General features: G+C 44.6%; 1 protein-coding gene across 1 annotated transcript in view; it reads left to right on the plus strand.

Annotated features, from left to right (window-relative positions):
* The window catches only part of SLC6A19 (solute carrier family 6 member 19), a 1,531,867-nt gene that overhangs the window by 118,893 nt on the left and 1,392,640 nt on the right, over positions 1-20,334 (plus strand). Inside the window, exon 2 of the mRNA XM_069219637.1 lies at positions 5,323-5,463. Coding sequence (XP_069075738.1) covers positions 5,323-5,463 — 141 coding nt within the window. The remainder of the gene's footprint in view (positions 1-5,322; positions 5,464-20,334) is intronic.

The following is a 20,334-nucleotide window of genomic DNA, read 5'->3' on the forward strand; positions in this document are numbered from 1 at the left end:
ATCAGAGGTCTTCACAAGTGTCCTATCTTGCTTAGTTGGGACACTATTCTAATTGAATTCCAATCTGCCCTGAGGGAGGCTGATGGCCCCCAGAGGAGCTTTGACCGTAGTGGGGTTTGAAACCCCCCGGCAGACCACCTGACACGAACATATCAGGTACACCGGAATAGATACTTCCTCCCCAGGCATGTCAATTACTCCAGTTGATATTACATTGTGGACTGTCATTAATTTGCAAAACTGTAAAGGTGTGGGCTTGTTCAAATGTTAAATGTTTGTGGCTTTTCCTTTCCTTTTGCACTACGGAATATTTTCTTGTTGCTTATATGCGGCCATGGTGCTATACGTTTGATTGTAACTATCCCTGAATGGTCTCCCTTATCAGATGGGTGACCCCACCATCATATTCAACCTGCTTGTAACTGTAATACATACCAAGCAGAAATACTGTGATTGATAATGTACTGCTCTGTTTATAATGATGTGTATGGCCTGACTGGAATATGTACAAACTATGGTGAAAAGATGCAAAAAGCAGATTTTTAAAAAATTGAAGTGAATTTGTACAGCAGTAGGCAGTATTCCTGCCTTTACAAAATGGTGCACGTCCGCTGACAACAACTTCGATTTGGCATCTTTTACCCATTTGAGATGCTTCTCTGCCTTGCACGTTTTATTTATATGTATGCTTTTATATCACGGGGCCATCTCTGATTGCCCTCTTTTTTGGCATGCATGTAGAGAGCACCCTACTCCCTTTCTGGCTAAGGGGGTGCTTTGTAGCTGCCTATATGCTTCAGACTTAATTACAGTTATAATCAGTGTGCCTATCTCTCACACTACTAAGAGTGCCCCAAAAGAAAATAAGATCACCTCTCTGTCACTCATGCACAACACCAAAACATTCCCCACATTGTATCACAACCAATACACTACAATATTGTTGTGATGAAAGGCACTCATTGACAATTGACTGATCCTGTTTCCATTTTATTCCTTCTAGCCTGTAGGGGACTTTTTTCTCTCTTCAAAAGACCATTGGGAGGGGGAAGCTCAATAGTGATTTTGTAGCTCCTTAAGATCCCAACTAGGGTTTCTAGAAATGTTGCAGTTGAAGCCGAACTTTTGATCCTACATACAAATTCCACAGTCCTAACTGGTGATCTTATGAGTCCAAAGTGAGCCCCTAGTTTCATGGGTGCCCGCACCAACTGGAAACCCTTACTATGACTGGGCAGTTGAGATACAGCCCATAAAAACAGTTTCTAACACACTTGCTGACAATATGCATCAAATCATACTTGCTGCAGTGAAGAATTGTGCCTGGCTCCTTTTCCTCCCACTAATGCAAGCTTGCCTACATAGCTGTCGATAAAAAAACAACTATGGACCTGAGATTCCTCAAGGTTAGGTAACTGATGTTTAGACATCTCCATAGAATGACTTTGCCCCACAGGGACTGATTGTATTTGTATTAATGTACCTTAAGGCGCATATGCTGTATTGACTAGGTTATTCTGTTTTCCTTTGCTTCTATGATGGGGGATTGAGTTAGTTGAGCATATTCTATAAAAGACAAGTTCAAGTGTGGAAACCTAACTGAGGAAATCAAGGATGGTGAGGGCAGGCTCATGCCATAAAGTGACAACTTAGGACCAAAATTTGTCACCATGAAGTGAACCACTATTAGGTCACATGGCCTGAACCTCGGTCTCAAGGAAAAAAATAACTGAAACCCCAACAGAGAACAGTCCCCTGAGATCATATGTCAGGAGCAAGGGTTAGAAAAGCTGTTGACCAAAGCCAACCTAAGCAAGGCGGAAGACATGGCCAACCAGAGTCGGAGATATACTCCAAATCCCAGCAGAGACTTTGAACTACAGTTCATTGTTCCCAATAGGGACAGGAAAAAATATGGAAGGGCAGTGCTAAGGAAGCCAGTCCTTTTATCATACACATCTTAAGTGGACGCGGCTAGCATACACAGCATTTAAAGTGGAGTTTTCTGTCCCTGGGGTGGGATCCATTATATAAATAGGAACTGGGATAAAGAAGGACATAAAGATAAAAAAATTTGTTAACACATTTTTGCTTACAAAATGTAATTGAGGAATGAATAAGGTGCAGTTAAACATAAACCACCACAAGCTTACTGCCTCAACATGAAAAAGGCACAATGTTTTCAGTCAGTTAAAAGGAAGCGGTATTGGCTCATGAGCACACTTTTTATCATTGACCCATTTATATTTAACCATTTGAGGTACATACTATTTTTCTTGTGTCCCAGAAAGGCTGTCCCTGGATACCTGCCATCAGATCCTTCAATTCAGTTAATATGCAGATGAGAAACCACGGAAAATGTCCTCTCTCAAAAGTTCAAATATGGGAGTGGGATGCTAGTATGGCAGAACAAATTATTTAAAAAAAGTATGTTGTGTTCTTGTAAGTGCGTTTAAATACAAAGAAATTAGGAAATTATATGAAAGAGAAATCCAATGCAAATTCGTGATTAGAAAGCCCTTTAAATTCTTACTTATCTCAGTAGTGTTTCAGGTATTTCACTATAGTGTTTCAGTAGACTGATGCTGCATTAGAGTGCACATGTACAGAAGGGTAGTTTGAATGCATAACCTATACTTAACTGCAATAGAACGGTCATAGATGAGGATTTGGGTGTACTGCATGTTATTGTTCGAAGCCCTACTGTGCAATACACTCATTAATACCGTCTTTGGTCCATTCAGGTACGTTTACTTAACCTTAAGCTCAACCCTAGTTAGCTATGGCTTCGAGCAGTAAAGCTTATCAAAGAAACAATGTGAAAAGCATTTAAATGCATTGAACAACAGAAATCGAAAGACACACAACACAAAAGAAACAATACACCAGTTTATTTAAAAAATGAGCGGATTTTTATAAATCTTTAGAGACCTAAATCATTGCAATCCACTGGAGGGTTCCAGAGATACAAATTTTAGAAATAATTAATAACTTTTATATCAACCACAAACAAGCTTTGGACAACAAAAAGTTTGGAAGCTTTTGAAAAGTTTGCAAAAGTTAGTTCGACAACTCTGGCACGAGTTGGGTGACCAAATCCAACAGGACAGAGGTCTAGGGGGCCAGAAAAGATACTTTAGAGTGTTACTTGGCCACCAGAGTGTTTATAGAACAAGTTCCAAACTTGACAGAATGACCACCATAGATGATAACAGAGTAGTCCTGGTGCTGAGGATTGCAGGTTCAAAGATGCTCAAGGTTGTTCCTGTGGGTGTGCCGTCGATGGCGGTAAAGTCTGGTCGAGTCCTCATTCCACAGGAGAATGGGTCGATCCTGTCCATGGATTTCAGGGTCCCACAAATTCATCTTTGAAGGGCTCCAAGGGCTGCTAATGCAGACCTTGCACTTTTGCAACACAGCAGTCATGGTGAAAATGTTTGGTGGAGGCTGGTGTCCTTCCTGGGTGATGAATCCAGTCCCAATAAACACACAGGTGCATCTTTTGGCTATCTCCAAATTGTTCTTTGGCATGCCTGGCATCTGGTGGAAGCAAAATGTCTGCAGTGGCTACTAGAGGTGCGTCTTCGACTCTTTCAGCTTTGGTGTCCCAGTACTGTTCTGAGATGTCAGCCAACTGACCCTTGGAGTCTCTTCTTCAGACTGGATCCAGGCATCAGCTTTTCCCAAAGCCAGACATGCAGAACAGGGTCCAAACTCCTCTACGACAAAGAGCAGTAGGTGCAGTCACTCCGGCGTCACAGCCTCTATTTGTGTGCTTCCAATGGGTGCAACGTGGTCTTCTACTTGCCCTTTTTCCAAGTCCAGTGAGTACTGAGGGCTAACATGCTAGGGGTGTCACATTTATCCCAGGAAAGTGCCCTGATGGGACCATGCAGTCACTAGCCAATGGGCTACTGGGACCCCTACTACATAGTGACAAAGTTCTTGTGATGTGTGGCATCTGGCGATCCCAGAATAGCACATTTTTGTCCCCTTCAAGGTAGCACAGTCTCCCACCCTAGAGGTGTGGATACCTGGGGGCAACACGTTCACAATAAAACCGGCTTGGGTGAGCGTTTCCTCTCTCTGGCCCTGTCTCCAAGCTGTCTACAGGAACAAAAGGTATCCTGCTCAGGGGTGTTGGGCCAGGCAGCCCATCGAAGGTGGCTTCCCCTTAAAGCACACCTCTGGGATAACCCCTCAAATGACAATCCTGGCAAAGGAGGGTACGATGGTACTGCCTTTGTTCCTGAGCCTGGGAGTCATTCACACGTGTCCCCAGGTGGTCAGAAAGCGGTCTGTGTGTGTATGCCCTTGTGAGGCTACTGGATGAGCAGAGCACAAAATGCTACTTTCTAAAAGCTGCCTACCTTTAATAGTGAAATTAATTTCGACCCAGGCATCAGGTCACATTTAATGCCACGATTTATTTAATACCTCATGTGACCTAGTTTGGTAGTCCCAGTCAAAACTTACCCAGGTTGGGATGTCTAGTAACTCTGTATTAGCCAATGGGACTACCAAGTTTACCCACAGCAAAACGACAATTTGAAATTGTTGCTGCTAGGATATATCGTAAACATAAGACCTACTTAACAAATTAATTCTCCCTGCCATAGGATTCTATAGGCCTTACTTAGGGGAGACTTACATATAATGTTAAGGGATAGGGTGGCATTGACATTGGTTTAAATGGCGAAGTCGAACTGTCTGTGAAAAAACTGCCCTTGCAGTCTGCAGTGGCAGGTTGGGAGCCACCTTGTCACATGAAGGGTGACACAAACAGTGCTGCAGCCTTAAGTGGGCACTCTGTTTCACAGGTCCAGGGTGCCCTGTGTACCATAGACTAGGGACTAATGATTAAGCCAGCGCTTGCCAATTGGGTGTATCCAATTCGACATACAATTTGTATGGGGTGAAAAAACTGGCACTGAGGTCTGGTTAGCAGGTTTCTGTGCACTCTCAGAGTTGAAGAACCAGCAGCATCAATACAAAAATCTGGGGGTAACCATGCAAAAATAGGCATTTCCTTACAATAGATCTCCTGCTCTTAAAGCATTCCTCTGGAAAATTTCCCCAGAAAACCTAAGATGGAAAACAAACCATTGAAAATTCAGCAAACCAATGAAAACCCATGTCATTACTTTTGCTTATTAACCTGCACAACCCTCACCTGCTTTTCAACATTTTTGTCCTCGAATTCAGTATCAACCTCCAGATGACCGGCTCTCACTATACACATCCCCAAAGTTAATAAACGTATAAATATGTTTCAAAATATTTCCATGTTGCGCATTGAATGGTGCTGTTTTGTCATTGTAGGAGCGTTTATGATCCCTTTCCTTATCTTGCTGGTGGTTGAGGGTATCCCATTGCTTTACCTTGAATTTGCCATTGGACAGCGTCTAAGGAAAGGAAGTGTGGGTGTCTGGAGCACTATCCATCCGCATCTAAAGGGAGTTGGTAAGTTACAATAATGGCCATAGTTTGTAGCAGTGGATCAAAGATTACTTTAAAAAATATATATATGTCTTTAATGTCTATTGTACTCATTGGCAATAAATGTAGTCGGCATATTTATTAGATAAAGGAGCTCCAAGCTATCTGGTTTGATTTATTTAAAATTGCAATACAAAATGTAATTCAAATGAATCTTAATTCAACTCGCCCTGCTGAAACGCCACATAATCAAATGCAGTTTCACATTAAAACATTAAAACCTTATTTTAATTTAGGATTTCTGGACCACGTAAATACGATTTTAATGCCACACGATAGTGATCATAAAGGTACATTGAATTTGTAGTTTTTATTTGACTGATTTCGAAAAACCTAAAACATTACAAAATGTTGTCAGAAATATAGGTTTACTGTAAAAACTTTACATCTCAAAATGAAATATCGCCTCCTATCTTCAAACTAATGTAAAAACGATATTTGCCACTCTGTAACAATATTATTGTCTTAACAGTTTTTCTACAGTCTTGCATTTATTCAATGAAACATATAGGGAAAACATATAGACATATGGACATCTAAAATCCTAGTAAGAATGTAAGTGCCACTTGTTTATAGGGCCCATATTTCCTTTACCCATAATTGTCACCAAAACAAACTAAAAAAACAATTTTTTAAACATTGTTGTACCAATAGCTTTATCCAATCAACATTTTGTCTATGAAAGCAACATATCAACACATTTTACATACTTCTTTCAGTTATGAGAATAGTTAATTTCCAGTTTTATTTAAGGACTGTGGGAAACCGAGAGCCTACAATTGATCAAGAATTAAATCCCGTTTTAGATCCACTGCGTCACCAGTCTCATTGACAAAGTCAACAGGTATGCCATTTGCATAGCTGCAGCATTTCAAACCCTTATTATATGTCAGTCTGTAGTCAGAAGCAACGGTGTGAAGTCTTTCACAAAGCTACAGTCCAGAGACGTTTTAAGTCATAGGCATAGGCAAAATGGGCGCTGGCCCAGGGTCCGATGCTTTCAGGGGTTCCATGATAAAGCCATCTGTTCTGCAGAGAGTCTTGCCCTAATGACTTCGAATAATTCTTTAACAGATTATTTTAAATACTGTTTCCTTTAATTTATATTTAATGTGAGTGAAACCTTTTGCAGAGAAATGTTTTGTTTACATGATGCACGCAGTATCAATAAAAAAAAGTTTCTTGTAGATCAAAACAGGACCTAACATATGGGAAATGGGACGGTTTCACAGAGATTATGTGCAGTATTTATATACAACTTTATTTCGGCATCCAAAGCCATAAATGTCACATAACACACAATAAATATTAGATTAAGAAACATAAAATTGCATAAAATGGCATTTTTTGTTAAAATAAATAAGAAAAAGGTGCAAAAACGCGATACAATCAGGAGTAAGACAGTCACGAAATACAATGTGGGTGCTAAAGTGCACAAATGAGACTACAGGGGCATGGGGGCTAGACAATCTTGGCCCGTTTCCTTCTAATGCGCCACATTCCTCCAAGGAATTTGGCAACTGCAAACGCAATGGGAAGACTAGAATCTGATTTTAAGATCCTCGTGGCTGCAACATGGTCTCGGGTCCCCAGCTGTTTGCAGGTTGGAAAAAAGCCATTTCCTACGTATATGGGTGTAGAATGGGCATACGAGGAAAACATAGGCAATTGCCTCTTGAGATTGGTTACAGCTGGGACAAACTTGTTGATAGGAGCCCTATTCTGCCATCTATTGGTAAAAGTTTTGAAAGGGAGGGATCCAAATCTAAATTGCACATAGAGCTTTCTGTCGGTTGGATCTAGGATGCCATCCAGGTAAGGTTCTAGCAACCAAGTGGACTTAAAGTCCAGAAACTCACTGGATAGTCACCCTAAAGTGTGCAAATGGAATACTGATTGGGTTACCCACTCCTAACAACAGGACTGCACCCTTTCTTTAGTCGGTGGTGGCCCTGTATATGATGCATTCCATGAGTCACCCATCCCAATGACAGTCAGTGATGACTTGACTAGATTGATCCACTGGATCTTGTTGGAGGTATCCAAAGAACAAACTTCCCTGAACGCGGCAGTGTAGGAGGAAAGTTCGGGAGTTGCCACGATTCTCCTCCAAAACAACAGTGTCTAAGACCAACTATGACAGCTAAGGGTTTGCGGGCCAGATCTAAGTGCAAGGGGAGAAGCAGGGTACTCAGGGACAGGAAGGTGAGCTTTGTCATAAACATGTTTTCTATACGAGTAAGCTCCTTTACATCCTCAAAGCCCCAGAGTTCAGCCCATAGAGTGCTACGCTAACAGACTTCATATTGTAGATCTGAAGAGCAGCAGCTATTGGTAGTGTGGTGATGCATGGTGCTCCCTTAGAAGGACGCCCACCAACTGGCTAAATTCTAGTGATGTAGAATTAATGTGGGTTTTCCAGGACATTGAGTCTGATAGTTTGATCCACAGATATTCAAGTGTTAACCCTTTCAAGTTTAGAGCCACCCAGGCAAAGATTCCCCCTGCACCATCTGTGTGGGTTAATAACCATAAACTTGGTTTTGGAGGTATTTATCTCTAGGCCTCTCTTGGAGCAGAAATTGTCAAAGCGATTCAGCGAAGATTGGAGGCACATCAGGGTTTTGGATACTATCAGGGTGTCATTTGCGAACAGGAGTTAGTAAACAACCTGCCGAATGCCTGTGACTACCTAGATCGTATCAGTGAGTTCACCCTGGTTCCCCCAACAAACTTTTGCAAAGTTGGCTTTGTGTAATCGAATGATTATGGTCAGAAGCCCTGGAGGCATTCCCATCTCATAGAGGACCTCCCATAGTTTACCCCTAGGGACCAGGTCAAAGGCAGTTTTGAGGTCAATAAAGGCTACATAGAGACTCCCCTTCCCTAGCACTACAACCTTCCAATATAGGAGCAGTAACCGGAACACATGGTCTATGGTGCTTGTTTTGGACGTAAAGCCATCCTGGAATGGTGTTTAGATGTTTTCTCAATGATCCAGTCTTGAATTTTTTATAGTAGGGAACGACAGAACACCTTTTGCATTGTGTCAATAAGGCTTATGGGCCTGTACTTAGCGGGTAGAGACCTATCGCCCTTCTTATAGATGGGTGTTACCTTTGCACCTCTCAATGACTCGGGAGTGGGGGCTCAGCTGGGGATTGCGTCGGACAGGAGGAGGATGTACTCAGCCCATTTGTCAATGTTATAAAGAAAGAGGTCGCCAGGAATGCCGTCAGGGCCAGCAGCTTTCAGACATACTGTTATTTATGCATTCTCAAATGTCTTCCAGGTTAAACAGCCCATCCCAATAAGTAGTATTCAGCCGCGATGGGAGTGAAGGGACGGAGGTGGTTACAAGATGGCTTTCAACAATATAGAGGGAGTTGAAGTGTTGGAACCAGTCTGAGGGCTGAATGTTATTGCCCATTTCGGGAGAACGCCCCCCCCACTTAGGTTTCTTTTGTTTACCATAAGCCAAAATGATTTGGAGTCCTTGTGTTCACAAGCAGCCTTCATGAGTCTCCTCCTTTCCTCCTCCCAGTTCTTCCTAACCTTACTCTGCGTATGCTTATACACATTCCGCAGAGCCCTAACGGGTAACATCTTTTTGCTTGATTGTACTGATTATATTTGTTCAGGCCAGCCGGCAGTCTCAATTAAACCAGTTTTCTCCCTCGCAAGGTGGTGCGCTACGAGTGTTATGGGGCAACTGGCAGGGTTAGTAGCAGTTCTATCTTTTGAAGAACCCTGTATGTACTTCTAGTAGGGAGGAGTAGTTTCCCTCTTCCTCTTCCATCGTGGATATCAGTGCTACACAGTGTCAGGTCTTGATTGATGGTAGAGAGAATGTCATCTCGCAGGATGATCCTGCTCCATCTTAGACGCCGTCTGCTGTGCTCAGCCTGAACCACCTTAGTTGCTTTGGTGATGGTTGTCACAATAGGCTCCCTTCCCCAAGTGGGCTCTAAGATAAGACATAGTGGATTGTGGTCGCTATCCATTTGGGACCAGACTACCATATTGTCTACCAAATGCCAGTGTCTAAGATCCATCAGAATATGGTCAATTCAACTCTTTCCCTGCGCGCCAATGAAGGTATCTGCGGCATGCGTATCGGATCTGGTTCTTCCATTGAATGCCCTCAGGCCATGGCCAAGAGACAGAGCATTTAGTTGCAGCACAGCCTGGTGCCACTTCTTGATGGGGGAGCTCGAGTCTAGGTATGTGCTATAGGTTATCTTCTTACAGAAAATCACCCATATTATCCAGACCAAGGGGTTCATAGGTGGTGTTAAAGTCCCCCACTACAATAAGGGCAATCTTTAGGTGGTCTCTCTCCCAGTTGGTTCTCAAGGGAATGCAAGAAGGCAGAGTGGTCAGGCCTCCTTGTCCTTCTAGGAAAGATGTTAAACATGTCTGTGGCAATGGTCCTGGAACCCTTGAGGCTAATACCAAGAATATCAGGGCTGCCGGTAGGTAGCAATTTCACTACACACGGTAGTGTGATTCTCACCCATATCAGGAGGCCCCCCGATGGATGGCCCACCTTACTAGGGATAGCCGATATATGGTAGGTGCGTAGCCAGGTTTGTAGGCAGGTTCGGTTAGGCAGGTTTCCTGGAAAATACATAAGTCATATTGGTCAATAAAAGTATTCCAGTGAGGCAATAAAAGTTTGACACATTCCAAGAAACAATGTTTACTATTCGCCCTGTGGTCTTGGTATTAGGCAATGCGTAAGTATTTGTCTGGAAATTGAGGGAACCTATGAGAGATCGACAGGCTTCCTTGGTATCTGGTGCTACACCACTGGGTGGTACAATAGGAGCCTTCCTATCTCTCTGGTCGGGCATGTCTGCTGGGTGACTAATAGTACAGAGGCGGTTGTAAAGACTTACACAGCTGTTAAGTCTATCGTAGGAGGCCTGTGCCTCTGGCTATAAGGGTCAATCTAGCTTGGAACAAACAGTACCATTGTCTAGACCAGGGTGCAGGGGTGGCACATGAAGGGAAATGGGTAGATCGAGTTTGAACTTTATAGAAGACCCATCCGGAGGATTAGTTCTTTGGTCTAGGGCCCCTAGATCATAAGCTAGCTGCCCGTTTTCTAAAAGAAGCTCAATAAAGGCCGACGATGAGCCTGAAGACCTATGCCATCTGGTCCTAAGGATATCTTTCCTGATTACTTAGAGACATCCTCTGCTATGTTGAATCCAATGTGTGACTTTGTTAATCAAGGAATCTTCCCTTTCCCTCCCCCGAGGATTAAGTTTGGGTACATTAATCATAAAAACATTTCGAGGGGGGTGGTGGTGGTCCTGGCAACATATGTTTCACTGAGAAGACAGCCCACCCATAGTATATGGAGTGTCGGGTTGAGCCATTTGCTCTGGGGGTAGGTAAAAGGCGATTCTGTTGGCATGCCTACAAGTGTGCAGAACCGCATAATGCACGCTCTGACTGGTATTCTAGGGGTGGTGCCCTCATGTGGGATGCCTGAATGGCCTCCAAGGTGTTTTGCATGGGAAGCATAGTGGAAGCAGAGGGTGTTAGGGTGGATGTGTTGGTCATGACTGGGATGATGGATCCTTCCCTGGTTGTTCTCCCCCTCTCTTCCACAAGGCGCCCCTCTGTGGCCACAAGATCACCTATCGTAGACTTTAGGGCTACTATTTCTGACCTGAGTATTTGTATGCAACCTGCCAGGTCTTCATTTGGGGAGGGGCAGCGTGGCTGGTTGTTTGAGAGGCCGCCAGCCCCAGCTTGTGCAGGAAAATCTACAGAATCCTGGATTATAGGTGGATCTGGGATGCATGTGAGTAGAAGGAAGCGATTAGTACTGGGATTGGGAGAGGAGGCGTGCACTATTGCTGTATCAGGGGAGGAGCCAGAACTGGGAACTAGATCTACTGGGTATTGAGACGTTAAACTGGTATTATTCCTCATCTGTGCCCTAGCTTTATTAAACATCTTAGATATGCTTTCCTGCTTGTTGGTCAGCGGTTGAATTGACAGGCACAGTTTGGGTCTCGATTGTTGGACTACACAAGGTGTTCTGGTGAATATTTACCCGCAATCAACCAGGAGATTGTCAATGCGATTAAGCACTTCATTGCAGCCCGACGTTTTGAAATTTTTCTTGTGCTTTTTGACCCCCACCCCCACACCCCAACACCACCTTCGGTCGCTTTTCTATTGCCCATTTCTGTGGGAATATGTTGGAACAAAACGGGGGGCCTGGGTTGATGCGTTGGGGAGAAGCTAAGGGAAAGCAAAGCTATTCAGAGTGGCCAAAGAAAGAAACTGTCTCGGGGGTGGGCCAGCACAGCATCGGATGGGCGCAGATGGGCCCACCCTTGGCCCGGGCGCATCCCGCACTGCGGCATACCCCCTCGCGATTTATAGCACTCGTTGGAAATGGCAAGTGGGAGCAGGTGATGTAGAAGATGGCTGCCTTCTGGGGCCACAAAGCTGTCTGGGATATGTAGTCACTCTGTCTCGGTTAGCACGTCCCGAGCTGCGGTATGCCCCCTTGCGCTTTATATCGCTCGTTGGAAATGGCAAGTGGGAGCAGGTGATGCAGAAGATGGCCCCCTCCTGGGGCCACGAAGCAGTCTGGGATATGTAGTCCCTCTGTCTCGGTTAGCGCGTTATGGTCAGTAATATTAGTGAGCTGCTGCCATATTACAATATTAAACGCATACATCCCTAACCCTGAATATTAGATGTAAAAACATTTAGAATTTAGAAGTGGTTCTGTGCACCGGGCCAAAGAGGGCATGAATAAGGTGAAATTGGATCATAAAATTCGAAGCTGTTCCGAACAAGGCCACCAAAATACATTTGGCCCAGGGCCCAGTCCCTTATGTCTTTACTAGATTCCCCTCTAAAGGCAAAACAACAGTTTTAAAAGTCTTTAACAAGGCTTCAGTGCTGCAGGATGTCATTAGTCCCTCTTGAGTTATATGCAAAATTCTTAATGGTCTTTCATGAAGCTGAAATACTTTGAGTGGGTACCTGATGTCCCTCTGGTGTCAGATCCAACAGCTTGAAGTCTTCATAAAGTGGCAGTAACTCAAGTCATTACTAGATGTCCTTCAGAAAGCTGAGGGAATATGGCTTCAAAATATAAATACACTTTTGCTATTTTAATAATTTGTTCTTGTTCTTTTTATAGATAGCATGCATGAATATGCCAAAACTGCTTTGATGATCAGTCCATATTGCACTTTTCAATTAATGTCTTGATTAATTTTGATGTAGGTGTGGACCCCCTACTATAACTAAGTACTAGCAGTTATTGGTAAATTCAAGTGTGTCCTGTTTTTTATATATACTTCTTTTTATAAATGTGCATCAGTAAAATGTATGACTGAACTTTGTGGATCTATTGCTGCTGACTGTGGTAGGAGGAAAAAATGTCAATGGTAGTTGAAACAAAAACAGTGGTTAAAGCCATTCCACCAAAAGTCAATCTATGTATTTAAATTTGCATATATTTTCACCATGTTTATTTTTTAGAAACATTAAGGCTTGTAAGACTTTCACAAACATTCAGTACCTCAAGTTTTTACTCTAGATTCCGCTCAAGGCAGATGCAGCAGCCTTAACAGTCTTTCACAGAGCTGCAGGACCTCTAGTTGTTACTTGCGGTGACACACAATTTTGGTTGCACCATCGTGTGTTCAGAAGTGACATCATAATGTAATCAACAATACATCTATTTTGTGCCTAATATTATTAATATAAAGCGGAGTATCTAAATTTTATTATTGAAGGTGCATTCACAGTAGAGGATAGAAGTCCATGTATATGTATTGATATAATGTTTGATTTTAACATGCCGAATTGTAGTACTCATACACATTTATATCCATGCATTTTGATTTCTATTGCTATGTGAAACTGCTCAGAATCACGTTTCATTTATAATTCCTGTTTTCATTTATAATTGCAAGATGCACTTATAATCATGTATTTTGAATGTGCATTGAATGTTTAATTAGGTTAGCATAACAAAAGGCCTGAAACATTTGGTTTCTTGTGTTTAACCTCCAACGTGGAGTTTTGCTTGCCTTGCAATATTCTTTCTTTGCAGGTACATTTGTGCACGTCTACATTTAATGAAAAGGATATTGTATGTTGAATATTGTGGGGTACGGGAGGATACTTTGGCAAGGACAATAAGCGGTAATGAACTAATAAGAAAAGACTCCTGTTTGTGTATCAGACACTTGGAAACATTCAAGGTCATCCTGATGTTCCATTTGTGGGATGAGAACTTGATAGGAGTCACCAATTTCAACTGTGCAAGGAAAGTGGAAAGTTACTGGAGTGGATGACGTAGCTTTCTTGAAGGTTCTGCAGGTTTAATTTGTATTCACCAACGTAGACGAGAGCAGATTCCCTACAGACCCTCCCTCTCTACTCTTCATTCCTTTGTGTGGCTTTATGCTATGCAACATTTCTCTATCAAAACTTCTACTGAGGTTTCTGTTATGCCAACACTTTTCTATATATCCTGAGACCTAATTAGGATTTCCATTTAGTTTAGCATAGGGTACTTAGATTAACTTAGATTCTCCAATGATTAAGCAGGGGGACTGCAATTTATGTACAGATATCAGAATCTGTTTCTTATCTTCTGTATTGCTTCAACTGTAATTCTCATGTGCCTTATGCTTATATAATTTAACTGCATTTGATGCTTTACTTCACCTTTGGTGATTTTGTACTTATATGGTATGTTTTTGAGATTCATTTACATCAATTTGGCTCTTAATTTGTAATAAACGTTTGAACTGTATCTACCCCCTTCTGGATTTATTATGTGACCAAATAGGTTACACTGTCAATTGAATCCAAAGCATGATTTTAACTCTCCTTTAAGTCTCAAGCATCTTAAAAACATCAGTCAGAGAAGAAAATTAAGAATGTGGGCCCAGAGCTTCATAAGACGGTAGCAGAGTGAGGGTGGTTAGGTCTTGTGGAAGGAGAGCTAGAGCTCTCTGTTCTAGATTAGTTAGTCCCTAGAGCCTCACTTTAGTGCCCATTTCCAGAATTTGGAAGATTGGTGAAATTCTGGAGATTCAGGAAAGAGATGTACCAGCGAAGAAGTGTGTATTAATATGGTTGTGAGTTGCAGTGGTTCATGCTTAGTTTGCAGTGCTTGGTGGAGTTTAGATGGTGTTTTGCAGAGGTGTTTTGAACGTCATGTGAGTTTGGTGCTTCGTATGAAGAAGTTGAAGTCGTGATCGTATCTGACGGGACCAGAGATCCCAAGATAGTATTAAAAATGGTAGAAGACACTATATTGTAATTGTCTGCTAAGGTTGGTATGCTTGTTGTGAGATGTCGAGGATGTCATAGTTGAGATAGGGACATTTATCTTTGCATCTTTGTGGTTGGTATAGTGGATCCTCATGCTCACGGTAAATCTGTACCAATATGAATGATACCCCATAGGTTGAGGGTTCGTTCGAAGTGCTTGACTCTCATGTGACTGAATACTATCAATTCTTCAGTGGTGCAGCCATGTTTCCATGTACTCTGGTGGGTCCTTAAAGGACACCCCCAGAATTGCTCCTACTAGTCTTTCAGGGTTTTGCAAGCAGCCCGCACGGCTGCCACCCTCCAGATGGGTTCCTGCCCTCCTGCTGCTTGACCAGCACAGCAGGGGAAGGCAGAACAAAGGATTTCCTGAGGGAGAGGGAGGCACCACCCTCTCCCCTTGGAAATAAGTGTGACATGGCTTGGGAGGGACAACCTCCCCAAGCCACTGGTATGCTTTGAAGGGTACATTTGGTGCACTCCTTGCATAAACCAGTTTGCACCAGTCCAGGGACCCCCAGTCCCTGCTCTGGTGCAAAATTGGACAAAGGAAAGGGGAATGACCACTCTCCTGTCCATCACCACCCCAGGGATGGTGCCCAGAGCTCCTCCAGGTGGCCACTTGATTCTGACATCTTGAATTCAAGGTGGGCAGAGGCCCCTGGGAGCATCTGAGTGGCCAGGTCAGGCAGATGACGTCACTGCCCCCTCCTGATAGCTGCAAATCCTGCTAGGGGAGTAATTCCCCTTCCTGAACTATTTAGGGTCTCCCTTTTGGGTAGGTCCTCAGATTCGACATGCAAGATTCCAGCAGGACTCCTCTGCATCATTTCCCCAGCTGTGCATCCTCTGAGGGTGGCGAGTCTTCAGCCTGCACAAGAAATAAGAAGGAATCTCCCTTGAAGTGAAGGAATATCTCCCCTGCACCTGCAGGTACCAACTGCAACGACAACCAGCTGCATGAATGTGCTCTCCTCCAGAACTGCGTAGATCCTTCATCACAGATGGTGGTCAGAAGTGGTCCTCCATACCAGCTGTCCAACTTGGGAGGTGGTAAGCCACTGCATGTCCTTGCAGGACAGTACCCCTATGCACCGCAACTCTTGCAGCTACCAAGGCTTGTTTGCTCCTCCTCCAAGGGATCTTCAGGCTTTATGGAGTCCCGGTTGTAGGAGGCTGGCCTGGCTTGTAGTGGGTACCAGAGGTACTTACACCTTGTGCCAGGTCCAGTTATACCTTATTAGTGTAGAAGAGGTGTTTCTAGCAGCTTAGGCTGATAGAAGGTAGCTATGGCAAAGCAGCTTAAGCTGAACTAGGAGACATGCAAAGCTGCTACTATACCACTGGTGTCATATGCACAATATCATAAGAAAACACAATACACAGAAGTACTAAAAATAAAGGTACTTTATTTTTATGAGAATATGCCAAAAGTATCTCAGTGAGTACCCTCAGTATGAGGATAAGTTATATACACAAGATGTATGTACACAAACCAAAATTATGCAGGTAATAGCAAGAAAAGTAATGCAAACAGTGTAGAATTACAATAGATTGCAATAGGAGCACATAGGTATAGGGGCAACACAAACCATACACTCCAAAAGTGGAATGCGAACCACGAATGGACCCCAAACCTATGTGAGCTTGTAGAGGGTCGCTGGGACTGTAAGAAAACAGTGAGGGTTAGAAAAATAGCCCACCCCAAGACCCTGAAAGGTAGGTGTAAAGTGCACCTACTACCCCCAGAGAGCACAGAAGTCGTGATAGGGGGATTCTGCAGGAAGGACAAACACCAGCAATGCAACAACAGGGGATTTCCGGACCTGAGTACCTGTAAGACAAGGGGACCAAGTCCAAAAGTCACGACAGTGTCGAGAGTGGGCAGGAGCCCAGGAAATGCCAGCTGAGGGTGCTAGGAAGCTGCCACTGGATGTAAGAAGCTTGAAGTTCTGCAAGAAAGAAGAGAGCTAGGGACTTCTACTTTGGAAGACGGATGTCCCACGTCGCGATGAAGCTTGCAGAGGTGTTCCCACGCAGAAAGACCGCAAACAAGCCTTGCTAGCTGCAAGGGTCGCGGTAGAGGTTTTTGGGTGCTGCTGTGGCCCAGGAGGGACCAGGATGTCACCACTTGGAGGAGGAGACAGAGGGGGCGTCCAGCAAGTCAGGGAGCCCTCACAGAAGCAGGCAACACCCGCAGAAGTACCTGAACAGGCACTTGGAAGAAGAGTGAACCGGAGTCCATGCAAAGTCACAAAAGGGAGTCCCCACAACGCCAGAGGACAACTCAGAAGGTTGTGTACTGCAGGAAGGAGTGTCGGGGACCCAGGCTTGGATGTGCACGAAGGAAATCCTGGAAGAGTGCACAGGAGCCGGAGCAGCTGCAAATCACGCGGTACCCAGCAATGCAGTCTAGCGTGGGGAGGCAAGGACTTACCTCCACCAAACTTGGACTGAAGAGTCACTGGACTGTGGGAGTCACTTGGACAGAGTTGCTGAGTTCCAGGGACCACGCTTGTCGTGCTGAGAGGGGACCCAGAGGACCAGTAATGCAGTCTTTTGGTGCCTGTGGTTGCAGGGGGAAGATTCCGTCGACCCACGGGAGATTTCTTCAGAGCTCCTGGTGCAGAGAGGAGGCAGGCTACCCCCTGAGCATGCACCACCTGGAAACAGTCGAGAAAGCCGGCAGGATGAGGCGATACAAGGTTGCTAGTAGTCGTCTTGCTACTTTGTTGCGGTTTTGCAGGCGTCCTGAGCAGTCAGCGGTCGATCCTTTGGTAGAAGGTGAAGAGGGAGATGCAGAGGAACTCTGATGAGCTCTTGCATTCTTTATCTAAAGAATTCCCCAAAGCAGAGACCCTAAATAGTCAGAAAAGGAGGTTTGGCTACCAAGGAAGGAGGATTGGCTACCAAGAGAGGTAAGAGCCTATCAGAAGGAGCCTCTGACGTCACCTGCTGGCACTGGCCACTCAGAGCAGTCCAGTGTACCACAGACACCTCTGTTTCCAAGATGGCAGAGGTCTGGGACACACTAGTGGAGCTCTGGGCACCTCTCCTGGGAGGTGCAGGTCAGGGGAGTGGTCACTCCCCTTTCCATTGTCCAGTTTTGCGCCAGAGCAGGGCTGGGGGATCCCTAAACCGGTGTAGACTGGCTTATGCAGAGATGGGCACCATCTGTGCCCATCAAGGCATTTCCAGAGGCTGGGGGAGGCTACTCCTCCCCAGGCTTCACACCTATTTTTAAAGGGAGAGGGTGTTACACCCTCTCTCAGAGGAAATCCTTTGTTCTGCCTTCCTGGGTCAGAGCTGCCTGGACCCCAGGAGGGCAGAAACCTGTCTGAGGGGTTGGCAGCAGCTGCAGTGGAGACCCCAGAAAGGCAGTTTGGCAGTACCCGGGTACTATGCTAGAGACCCGGGGGATTATGGAATTGTCCCCCCAATGCCAGAATGGAATTGGGGTGACAATTCCATGATCTTAGACATGTTACATGGCCATGTTCGGAGTTACCATTGTGACGCTGTACATAGGTAGTGACCTATGTACAGTGCACTCGTGTAATGATGTCCCCGCACTCACAAAGTCCGAGGAATTTGCCCTGAACGATGTGGGGGCACCTTGGCTAGTGCCAGGGTGCCCACACACTAAGTAACTTTGCACCCAACCTTCACCAGGTGAAGGTTAGACATATAGGTGACTTATAAGTTACTTAAGTGCAGCGGTAAATGGCTGTGAAATAACGTGGACATTATTTCACTCAGGCTGCACTGGCAGGCCTGTGTAAGAATTGTCAGAGCTCCCTATGGGTGGCAAAAGAAATGCTGCAGCCCATAGGGATCTCCTGGAACCCCAATACCCTGGGTACCTCAGTACCGTATACTAGGGAATTATATGGGTGTACCAGTATGCCAATATGAATTGGTAAATTTAGTCACAAGCCTGTTAGAGACAAATTTGGAAAGCAGAGAGAGCATAACCACTGAGGTTCTGGTTAGCAGAGCCTCAGTGAGACAGTTAGGCATCACACAGGGAACACATATAGGGCACATACTTATAGATACTGGGGCCCTGCCTGGCAGGGTCCTAGTGACACATAAACTAAAACAACATATATACAGTGAAATATGGGGGTAACATGCCAGGCAAGATGGTACTTTCCTACACTGGCCCCCAGCACTCCTTCCTGCAAAGCACAGTCTCACGCCTGCTGCTCCAGCGACGTGGGACTCCTCTACAGGTGTGCTGAGTGGGCCTCACTGCGACTGCCGTGCCTGCTGCCAGTGGGTTGCATGTGGGGGCTGCCTCCTCTTCTTGTGACTCTCCCAACTGCTGAGGGTCACCTCAGACTCCCCAACCTTGGGTCGAGTCCCCTGGGACTTGCTGGTCCTCTTAAGTCTTGCAAAACTTCTTCTCCGTCTCTTGCATTTGCCTAGGCTTCTAGGTGGTTTTCCAGCACTACTGACCAAGTGCATCAAAACTGCCAACATGGGACACCACTTGTACCACTCCTTGGACTTCTCTTCATCTCCGGTGATGCACCGCTGTCCTTCTTCGTCCACCGTTGACCTGGTCCTACATCCACAGAAGGGTGGGTAGAAGCTCCTACCATGGCCGGTACTCCATCATGAACTGGACTTGTACCCTTCCTTTACAGGTCCTCTTCTGCCAGAACTCACCTCTGGGTTCTTCCAGTGTTGTTTGGGTCTTGCATAATCATTTTCTAAAGTCCACCTGTTGGTTTTTGGGAAAACCAGGTAGTTACCTCTGCTCTCCTGGGGTCTGGGGATCACTCTGGTACTCACTTCTTGGGGTTCTTAGTTCCACCAGCTCCCTTCTACTGACTCCACTTCCTTTGGTTTGGGGACTGCCTTTCATATTCCACTTTTTTAGTATATGGTTTGGCCCTCCCAGAGGGCCCTCACTGTTTACCTATACTTTTACCAATGCTTATTGCTTTCTGTGCTCTTTACTGATCGCTAATGTGTGAATAATAGTGTGTTTACTTACCTCCAGGTGGGTGATTTCCTATTCAGTATTCTAGTATTTGTGTTACTATAATAAAGTACCTTTATTTTTGTAACACTGTGTGGTTCTTTCATGTGTGATAATCCTGTGTGACTAAAGTGGTATTGCATAAGCTTTGCATGTCTCCTCGATAAGTCTTGGCTGCTCATCCACAGCTACCTCTAGAAAGCCCTGGCTTTCTAGACTCTGCCTACACTTCACTAATAGGGGATACCAGGACTTGGTATAAGGTGATAACACCATAGGTGTCCACCACACACCAGGCCAGCTTCCTACATGTGGTTGCGCTGTGATTGGTTTTTGCTGTTGAACGAGAACTGTGGACAAAGAGTTATTTCCTGGTCCTGAACAAAATTCTGTCTGTGATTATCAATAGTTTAAAAAAATTAAATAATGTTATATAGTTATACAACACTTGTTTGGAGGAGATGTGGCTAAACCTATTTGGGAAGAAGAAGCACCACCACCTGAAGATATCC

The sequence above is a fragment of the Pleurodeles waltl genome, chromosome 2_2, assembly GCF_031143425.1.
Source record: "Pleurodeles waltl isolate 20211129_DDA chromosome 2_2, aPleWal1.hap1.20221129, whole genome shotgun sequence".
NCBI classification, from domain to species: domain Eukaryota; kingdom Metazoa; phylum Chordata; class Amphibia; order Caudata; family Salamandridae; genus Pleurodeles; species Pleurodeles waltl.